This window comes from Lynx rufus, unplaced genomic scaffold, assembly GCF_022079265.1.
Source record: "Lynx rufus isolate CCGP_SWC_20201006 ecotype Redwood Valley unplaced genomic scaffold, mLynRuf1.p SCAF_1, whole genome shotgun sequence".
NCBI classification, from domain to species: domain Eukaryota; kingdom Metazoa; phylum Chordata; class Mammalia; order Carnivora; family Felidae; genus Lynx; species Lynx rufus.
Genome location: NW_025814823.1, coordinates 90618536 through 90628762, shown reverse-complemented (window position 1 = coordinate 90628762; position 10227 = coordinate 90618536). Strand labels below are relative to the sequence as shown.

Here is a 10227-nt window from a genome sequence, read left to right as displayed (position 1 = left end):
TCAGGTTAGGTCCTACGCAGCCAGGCCAAACACACAGCCCTTCCACAAGGGCCCCACAAGCTAGATTTACCTTCAGTTGCACTGGAGGGAAGTCTGACGACATCTACACAACAGCCTCAACTGCCGAGCCTCTCTGCCACAGCCAAAGATGTGAGCCACTGTCACCTACGCCCCGGGCAGGAATAGAGCACCAAGAAACAGTCCACATGACACTGAAGTATAGACAAGACAAAGTGCAGTTTTTAAAAGGAAGATTTATTTGACAAGTTTCACTTAGCGCAATACACCTAAAAGGAAATCACAATACAATGAAAGATTTAAATCAAGGCCTCAGAATTTCATACAAACACCAAGACCAAAATCCTAAAGTATTGGTATTGCGTCTCAAATTTCCCCCATTAACTTAAAAAAAAAAAACAAAAAAAACAAAAAACTTAAACTTACGTGCCTTAGAGGTTATTAAATGAAACTAGAATTAACAAACATGCCAAATGTTTTCACTTTTAATTGTAGACACAGCTCCTATATTGAGTTTTACAAAAAAAAGGCATGTCTTTCAACATGCATCCAAACAGTGTTCAATGTAATGTGGTATAAGAGCAACATTTAACATAATTCAACTGCTTTAACCTAAATACACTTACTGCTTAAGTACATCCTACTATATAACTAGAGAAAAGCTGAAAATTGTTTAACAGTTATAGTTTACTCGGTTGTTACATCCTAGATGAAAGTTTGTGTTCAAAAATACTGAACCTTAAGTCTTTAAAACAATCCTGATTTCCACTTAGAGTAAGCATAAATCACAAGCTTGTATTGCAAAACTGTTAAACTTTTTTCTTTAAAAAATGTTGACCAAGAGTCTGTGATCAGGATCAATTACATTCCCCATCCACCACTCATACTGGACATGCTAGACATCCCTCCCATTCCGTTCACTCCCATAGATGCACGGCTTCCACTACTGTAGTAGCTGCTGTTCACTGCTCCTTGGCTGCCTGCAAAGAGATCAATATTACAAGTCAGGAGAATTATCAGATTATCAGTCAAATAAAATATAGCATTCCAAGAAAAAGTTTAAAAAGTATACGAGTACAAATGGCTGCTGTCCAAGTGGCGAGAAGCATGTTTGGGAAAGGGGACTCCCGACTCCAAACAAGTCTCAATTAACCCCTTTTCTCTGCAGTACCAACTTGCCAGACTCTCGTGCTACCATTTAATTGGATGCTTCAGGATCAACATAGAAAATTAAGTTTAAAGGAAAACTAGTGTTTTTCAAAAATTGCAAAATTACTTCATGTTGTTTTTAAAGCTAAACAAGGCATTTTAAAAAAAAAATTTTACCATAAACATTCACAATGTGTCCATCGAATGGCATATATGAATAGGGAGGACAGGGGCAGTCTCTTGCTTTTCCTATTCATGGTGGGCAGGAAGTGAGACGACAAAAGTTGGACTAAAGGCAACTCACTGTGCCCAAAATGGCAGCCTCCATGGAGTTAAGTCAGAGCCATTGACTGCTATAGAAATAGTGTTATTACAACATATCAGTATTTGCTATTGGGAATTTAAATTATATTTTTTGAGAAAATATTTACCTATGCAATGTTTGATTGAAAATCACTGGAGTTTTCCTGTAAAACTTGGTCTGCAAAAGGATTTTGTAGGGTAAGACTATAATACCAAAATCACCATTCTTTAGACCAATTGAAAAAAAAAATCAAATAAAAGCAATCCTAGGATAAAACTGACTAGTAAATACGGTCCTGAACCCAACCACCATTCTACTTTATAAAATTCTCCCTCCATCTAAAATGGATTTAATGCTAACGAAAAGACAGAAAAAAAAAAAAATGAACAATTTTTTTAATAAATGGAGGCAGATGTTTTCTGGCTCGACATTATTCCAAGTTGCAATGACTAATAATTTATACAACACTTCCCCCTCCCAAAGATTGGTTCTGAAAATTAAGCTATTAAAAGAACAAGTTACATTTGGATCAAAAGCATATTATTTATTAACCCCAATTTCACCAAAAAGAAGCCTGCATATTCCCCCAACTAAAGAAACCTGCCTAAAACTTATCTCAAGTATACAGAAAAACACACTTACCATATCCACTCATGCTGCTCTGGCCGCCATAGCCGCCTCCATAACCACCACTCAGCTGCTGACTGGCTGGGCCACCATAACTGGACTGGTTTGCTGTTAAGTTAAGAGAACATTAGAACCTTGTGCCATATGTAATGTGGTACCTGGTGGTACCGGGCTTGTAATTCTAAATCTATGATTTTCCAGTTTTGATTTTATATTACTATAATCCTCTGTCTCCTTCTGCCTATTGCCTATGACCAAAACTATCCATCGTATGAACTAGTCAAACATTTATAAACCAAAAGGCCAACAGTATGCACATCAGCAGGACTAAATGCACATGATTCCATAAAGTAGAGGCATTTTGAGAAGACCTTAAGATACTGCTTAACTGGATTTAGTGGGGTTTTACCCCATAATTTATACAGTAAGGTTATATGAATACACAGGTATAACTGAACACCTAATTATGCCCAACTATGCCCAAGAATTTATTGATCCTGTGCTTTTTAATTTTAGACTTATACTTCATAAAGACAACCGAACTAGTTTCTGCCATCCCCTCCCCCAAAAGTACTTAAAACTAGTCATCTAAACAGTTTTTACATTAACTCACAAGGATTTAAATAAGCCAGACAAAATTCAAATTGAAAACTCTTTGCCTAACTTAATTATGCTAAACTCATTAAAATATAAATTAACTTAACTTATATAATCGACTTATATAGATATGTTTTGGTTTTTAAAAAAACTAACGATATTTACACAAGCCCATGCCTCCCATCATTTGGCTACCATAAGCACCACCGCTTGCTCCTGCTGTAGAATTCAAGAAGAGTTCTACATATCTGTGTTCTGAAATGAGAGAAAAGGCATACAAGGTTAGCTTAAAAAAAAGACACTAAAGTGATATTTACACAAACCCATGCCTCCTAGCATTTGGCTACCGTAAGCACCACCGCTTGCTCCTGCTGTAGAATTCAAGAAGAGTTCTACATATCTGTGTTCTGAAATGAGAAAAAAAAAAGTTTGAAAGTGTTTGTTGGTGAAAGAGAGAGAAGCACTTTTAAGTTCTTAAACAAGTAGATCTGTGAACTTCAAATACTTTTGGTAAAAAAAAAAAAAAAAAAGTCTAGCTGCTTCTCAGGCAATTGGACTATGCACATTTCAAAAACCAGCCTTTTGATTTAAACATTCATCTAAATTAAGTCAATTAAGGCTATAATTCAAGTCCATGTTCTCATCACAAACCCCTTCCAATCCCACTAAACCCACATTTTTTAAACACAAACCAAAGAACTAACTCATCAGACCGAATTTCTCATACATCCCTACTATTTCTCTATCACAAACACTGGTCACTCAACCATCTGTAGAGACCCCCGGCCAAGACACTTAAATCTCACTTACGCATATTTGCTTTGTCTTTTGACATAGCTGCCACAGCATCTTCGTGAGTTGCAAACTCGACGTCTGCTTCACCGGTTACTCTGCCATCAGGACCAATTTCAATGTGTACTCTCACAGGGTTCAGCGGTGAAAAGAACTAAATATAAGTATTTCAGAGAATAAGTCAAATCTCTATTGTTAGAAAACACAAATTTATAGCGTACTGTTTCACTTAGACTAAGAACCAAGTTTTTAATGCTCTCCTGAAATAGACAACCTGTAAATTTATCTTACACTTACATTATAAATGTCGTTCTCAGTAGCTCTGTAAGGTAATCCCCGCATGTGTACACAATGTCCTGTTGTGCTCTGGAAAGTAGAGCCACCATCCCCATATCTGTGATCAGACATTCCTGAAAAACAATAATTGAGGTCTAGATGGACAGAGTGTAAGTATCCCTTAGTTGAGAAATTCAATTCTTACCTTACCTCTTCCAAATCTATCTGACCCAAATCCATAGCCATCATTATATCCATTATAATCATCATAGCCTCCATAACCTGGAAGACAAGAAGTACAATCAATCAAATGAAAACAGTTACACAAACAACAGACCTTGTGATATCTGCATATTGACGTACCTCCTCCATAAGCACCACGTCTCATCCGTTCAAAGCCAGCTCCCCTGCCAATGCTGTTATACCCTCTGCCAGCTCCAGGTCTGTCATAGGGACCTGGCCGCTGCATGGCCATAAGCTTTCGTGGTGGATCATAGTGAGTTCTAACTTCAGCTCGACTGCTCTTAAAGATTTCGATATACCTAAAGCATTGTTCACGAAGGAAAGGGATGGGGAAGGGAGAAAAAACATTAGTTCATTTCATACAGGTATTTAGTTACACAAGAAAACAATGTAGTCATAGCCATGAAACTGACTAATATTTAAAGCCAGATTTCTTATATTTGCATAGGCAATGACCAGAAATTCACTCAATTGTAAAATTTAATGTAAACTGTATTTATAGAGTATAACTCACTCCTCTGAGGCAGAGAGCCCAACCTTAGGGGTAGAGAGGAGTACTACAAATAAATGTTTTAGGAGGGAAAGAATTCCACTCAACTTTCAACATTTCATGTCTTAAATCCATTGGCATCATGTATAGCAAGTGGGCTAAAAAGCCAGCCTCCACCAACAGTCTAGCCCACACTACACATTTTCTTTCGCCAATAATACCCCAGGCCTATGCTTTTAGTAGAAATCAGCATAGGTAAGCGCATGCTTCAATGAAAAATAGTCACAAGCAAAGAGAATAAAACCTTTTGTGACAATTTCTTGAAAGCTATGCTTATTAATACATATGCAGAATATTTATACAGCAAGAAAAAGTTTGTTGCATTTCAACTTTAAAAACAAGATCAGAAAGTATCACATTTTCTTATGGTAATATTAATTTACTAGGTGGGTGTTATTACAGCTAAAGCCAGGTTTGCATTAACATTTTTTAAAGCCATAGTCTCTCAACTCTATTGATTAGAATTAGGAATCTTGGAATCTTACAGTATCATAAGGGAGACCAAATTAACTGGGGACAATTTTAAAACCTAAACTTTAATCTGAATGCTTTATGGGACTTTAATATAGGAATTTGAAAATTGTGGCAAAACATCAATTGGGACTAGAAAATAGGTTTCTTTCTTCTAAGCAGAGAGAATATGGATTTAATTGTTTACCATAAGAAAAGTGACAAATCCAACCAACCATCCATCCCCACCTGTGCCCTATTCTTTCCTTGTGTTTCTTTAGAGCCTTTTCAGCTATTTCCTGTGAAGCAAACTGCACGAAGGCCTCCCCCGTACTCCTCCCCTGGAAGTCCACCGGCAATGTTATCCCATTTGGCACGATTTCCAACCCTTCAACCCAAGGACAAATAACCCCAGTAGGGGGGCAATATTAACATCACAAGCCCAGAAATGATTCTTCTTATAGCTTTAAATAAACCAGAATTTTAACTTTAGGTGAACGGTATGCTTTCAACAAGTACTTTTTTACATATGCATTGTAATATGAAGTTCCATTATTACAAAGTATAACTCAATTCTTAACACACCCCATGGCACAGTATGTAAGAAAAAAACGAACACAGGATGCATTAAGAATTCAACAATTAACACTCTAATCTATGCAAATTAATGTTGAGAATTACACAAGAATTTAATAAAGTTTCAAGCATTAAATACAACAGTTACTATACTTAAAACACCTTTTACCTCAATTTATATTTCAATGTTCTAAGTTAGTGGAACTTCAACTTTTAAAAAAAATTACACATTTAAACATTTCATATACAAATTGAAACATTGCTTAAGTCATATAATTGACAAACATACAATCTAAACTTTTCAACAAACAACTGATCTACACAGCACAATCATGCACTCTTATGCTCTAATAGTAGTATGATTCACTTCTGGAAATTCCGTCTATGAAAAATCCTTTCCGTGGATACATTCCCAAGCTTACAAAAAGGGCTTAAAGCACTTTCCTAGAAGATATGAAATTATGTTCATATTTAACGTTGACAGATAGCATTCAATTCTCACCAATTTAGACAAAAACAATCAAAGCAGACTTGATTTCAAGAATTCTGGCAAAATATTAGGACTTGATACATATCTAAGTCAAGATTTTCATACATACTATACTGAACCATGAAAGGATTTCTTAATTCCACTTATCACATGAGTATTAAAATAGTACTTAAAATATATGATCTAACATTCTTCTACACATGCAATTTTACCAGCTCTTCAGCATAAAAACATTCAAATACTTTAGGCCCAGAACAGTTTCAAAATACTTTATTTCAGACAATGAGACTACATTCAAACTACTCTTACATTAGATTTTAATTAAGTTCATAATTCCCTGGCTACAACACCCAGTTGCTTCCGTATTTTTTTTCCCCACTAAGAGGCCATTAGAGACGTTTCTGGGCCCATGACCCAATTTGTCTTAAAACATAGGCACTTGCCATAAATCACAACAACCTAACTCAAACTAATCTAATGTTAAGGGATCTTACCTTTAACTTGAAGTACTTTGCTGAACAGCATTGTGAGGAAGTAGTTAAGCTGTTGAGGACAATCCTCAAAGATCTACTCTGAACTACAATACTAAATATAGGCAAAGTTAGCATTTTCAAAGTACTTAATTTCCACCTTTAAGATGGGCTTAAATTATTTGAAGGTCTCCAGGAAGAAGAAAACATTTAATTCACCTGTATATACTCACACCTGTTTAAATATCTAAGCTACTCAACTTTAAGGTCTATTAAATCACATGTTGCCAGAAGCTAGCCAGAACTCACTGCTCAGCAACAAACACAACTACATACCTGAGAAGAACTGAACAATTTCTTCCTTGCTACATCCAAAGGGGAGTCCTCTAAGCCGTACAAAGCCATCATTGGCCGTGTCAGGACTATTTGGACCAGTATGCTTCAACACCCAATCCATTTCAACGTTGTTTGACTTGAATACTGAAAGAGGTGCTTAGAATTAGTCAATTTTGGAAAGTCAGAGAACGAAGTTCAGACTTCCTGGGTCTTTAGATAATCTAGGAAGAGCTGCCATAAACTCCCTTAGATGACCATTTCCATGCGGTCAAATACCTAAAATTCAGAAGGGGTAAGATAGAGCTCTATGTGTTTAATGTTTTTATTTACTGTTACTAGGGCAACATAAATCAAACCTTCAACATATCTGTGTCCCATAGTTTCTCTGTCTTTTTTCAGGGCCAATTTGACTTCATCTTCTGATTCAAGTTCAACAAAAGCCTCGCCACTCGGTCTGCCTTCTCTGGTGTAGATGAAACGAATACCTTGAGCCCCATTTTGAATTTTGCAGTCTGGAAAGAAAACAACCGTTAATACAGAATTTAAAACTAAAAACAAAACAAAAACAAAAACAAACAAAAAAAAAACCACCTCTGGGTGATACAGATGAAACGCCTATTCATGCTCCGCTACAGAGCTTTTGCAAAGCCTAGAATGAGCAATATTACCAAATCCCAGAGCCGCTTTCTAGAACTTAAGCCGTTAACTTCTCCCAAACTTCCTTACTCCCTAGATGATACATTACCTCAAGAAAACCCAAAATCCAAACAGTTTAACAAAATTGATTTCCAAGTCTTCTCCATTGAACATCCTTTGAAACCCCTCATAAAATAAGTCTGGACTTTGATTTTATGGCATTTTCTGGGTACTGTTTCAAGTTTTGGTCCAGGGCACTTGGTTTTACCTTACTAGCAGCAACATCACAATTTCTCCTGTGAATCCAAATTTGCAGGGCCAATACTCACCTAAGTGGGGATCAATGTTAGCAAGCTAAAATGCTCCAAGTTGCACAGCTGAAGCCAAACTCAGTCTTGCTCACCGCAAGGTGGCTTCCAGTGTACTTGGTTCTCGTTTTACAGGTCGTTTTCCGTTACCCAGGCTAAATTCAGACAGTAAGTCAATACTACAAGTGTCCTTCCAAAACCTGTAAATTTCTTCCAAATATATCTTTATCAGCCTAAACTCACACTAGCAATGAGAACAAGGACATTCTAGTAGAAATTATTCAGAAAACCTACATACTGGAAAAGAGCTACACAGACAAGTAAATTTCCCTGGGCTTCAGTGTCCTCAACTGTAAAGTGAGCCAGATCAAGAACTAGAATGAGCAAGAACTCGTCACAATTACCAAATCTTGATTTGGAAAATTGTCTGAAATTAACAAGTGACATTTTAACTTTCTGAAGTCAAATACCCTGCTTCAAGAACATACCAAAATTGGAAGTTGTTACACTTCAAGGTTTTGCAAAATTGTTAGTATTGTTTGCCCAGCAACTGGGCAATTTTCTCAAGATGAAGAGAGAAATCCCATTTATCCTTTCGAAAAGATAGCCGTAGAAGACTAGTGCTTAAACGTAGTTTAGTAAAGCAAACAAACAAACAAAAAAAATCAGCCAGAGAGGCCGCACTCCCCCCAAGAGGACTCGGAGGGCGGGCGGGGCTTTCGCAATTTCCATTGCGTAACAGCGGCCGGCGGGGCGCGAGCAGCCCAGAGGGAACGGCTGCCGCCCGCGCCCCGCCAGGGGGCGCCCCAGGCCCGGCCCGCCCCGCCCTGGCCCGACCGCCTCACGGCCCGCCTGCCCGTCCGCCGGCTCCGGCCCCGAACTCCCGCCTCCGCTTCAAACTCACCAGAAAAAAAACGCTGCACTTCGTCTGCTGAGCAAGACCAAGGCAAGCCCCGGACCTTCACCACGAATCCCTCTCCGCCTTCGGTGCCCAACATCATTGTCTCTTAGTGGGTCCTGGCGTCCAAACAGACTGCAAGGCGAGGGATGAACGTCAGAACGGGGAAATGTTAAAATTCAACAGCCCTCCGCCCTCGAGGCGCCCGACGGTCCGCGGCGCCCGAGTATGAGGCGAGCCCGTGCAGACGCCCGAAACCCAGCAATTCCAACACCAACACCTCTTTGGCCAACGGCCAGGAGCCCGAAGTCGCTGTGGGCACCAAGTACCGATGCCCCAAGCCGAGGGGGCCCTGGCCTAGCGCCAGCGTGGAGGCAAGGAAATGGCGGCGGCCGCTTCCGCTCCGCCTCCTCCGACATCTCACACAATAGAGTCGACGCGGCCTGCAGGCCTCGGCGGCCCCGCCGCTACTCGGCGAATTACTTCTGGCTTCTAGTTGCAGCCCGCACCTTACCAGGGCCCCACAGGCACTACCGAAGGCTGGGAATAAGCAGTCCTCGAAAAAATGACATCCTCGGGGGCCGCTGGGTAGCAAACACAGAGCGACACTCACCTACCTGAACACACGACTTCGGCGTGGCTGAGAAGAAATGGCCAGCGGGCGCCTGCGCAACCTAAATAAGGCCCTTTGAACAAGCTCTGCGCACGCGCAGCTAGGTGCCCGCACCGCCCCCTTGCGTCACACAGAGCTCAGACGCATGCGTAATTTCATGAACGGGCCTCCCTCTAGGCAGCATATGATTGTGCGCACGCGTTTTGGGCTCATTCCCCCTCCCACCTCCATAAACCCGCCGGGCTTTCTTGCGCCTGCGCCATTCCGCGGTTATTGAACTTCGAGCCTCTGCCGTTTATGATTTAGTTTCATGCGCATGCGTCTTCCTTCAAACAGTTCTGTCCCCTTACCCGCCAGAGTGGGGGAGGGGAATGGCGGCAATCCATTCCCTGTAGTAATCATATGAAAGGCCGTCCCGAGATCTGGGGTGTGGTGCGGTGGCTACGTTCCTACCCCTACTCTAGCCTATTATCCGTGCTCCGGGCTGACCTGAAGGGACAGCCGCTCCCCGCCCTGGCGCCGCCTATACCCGTTTTCTCCCTAGAACCAGCCTATGACCACCTGGGCCTCTCCTGGGGGCTGCGACACCGGAAGTATGTCCAAGGCTTATGTGCCTCCACTCCCCTTACCTGCCACCGTTGGGCCTGAGGCCCGGACCCGCGCGGGGTCTCCTGCGCGTGCCTCAGTCCCGTACCTGGCTTTTGCCCTAACGAACTCGCACCCCCGCGACCCTCCCCCCCCTGCGGCGCCCAGTAGGCAGGCCCTGAACGCCGCGGGGCGCTGCCACGAGAAAGGGTGGGCGGAAGCCGTGTCCCACTGCACTTCATCAGCGCCGGACTCGGCTCTCCTGAGCAGGTTCCTGCTTAATTCTTCCAAGGATAAGTGGGTACTATT

At 41.0% G+C, this 10227-nt stretch overlaps 1 protein-coding gene across 6 annotated transcripts; it reads right to left on the bottom strand.

Moving 5' to 3' along the window:
• Nucleotides 1-234: 234 nt before the first annotated feature.
• Nucleotides 235-9403, bottom strand: HNRNPH1 (heterogeneous nuclear ribonucleoprotein H1). Of its 6 annotated transcripts, XM_047083030.1 has the most exons (14): nt 9338-9403; nt 8727-8855; nt 7235-7390; nt 6879-7022; nt 5256-5394; nt 4127-4305; nt 3974-4045; nt 3785-3918; nt 3506-3641; nt 3043-3102; nt 2861-2950; nt 2114-2206; nt 1599-1648; nt 841-998 (listed from the first exon to the last, which is right to left on the bottom strand). In XM_047083030.1, exons 2-13 carry the CDS (start codon nt 8821-8823, stop codon nt 1599-1601), a joined length of 1350 nt encoding a protein of 449 aa, XP_046938986.1. In that variant the 5' UTR covers nt 8824-8855; nt 9338-9403; the 3' UTR covers nt 841-998. The 6 variants fall into 6 exon arrangements, with proteins under 6 accessions (XP_046938961.1, XP_046938970.1, XP_046938978.1 ...); XM_047083005.1 differs by lacking the exon at nt 1599-1648 and having other exon boundaries at nt 235-998; XM_047083014.1 differs by lacking the exon at nt 1599-1648 and having other exon boundaries at nt 235-998; nt 9334-9379.
• Between the last annotated feature and the right edge of the window lie 824 nt (nt 9404-10227).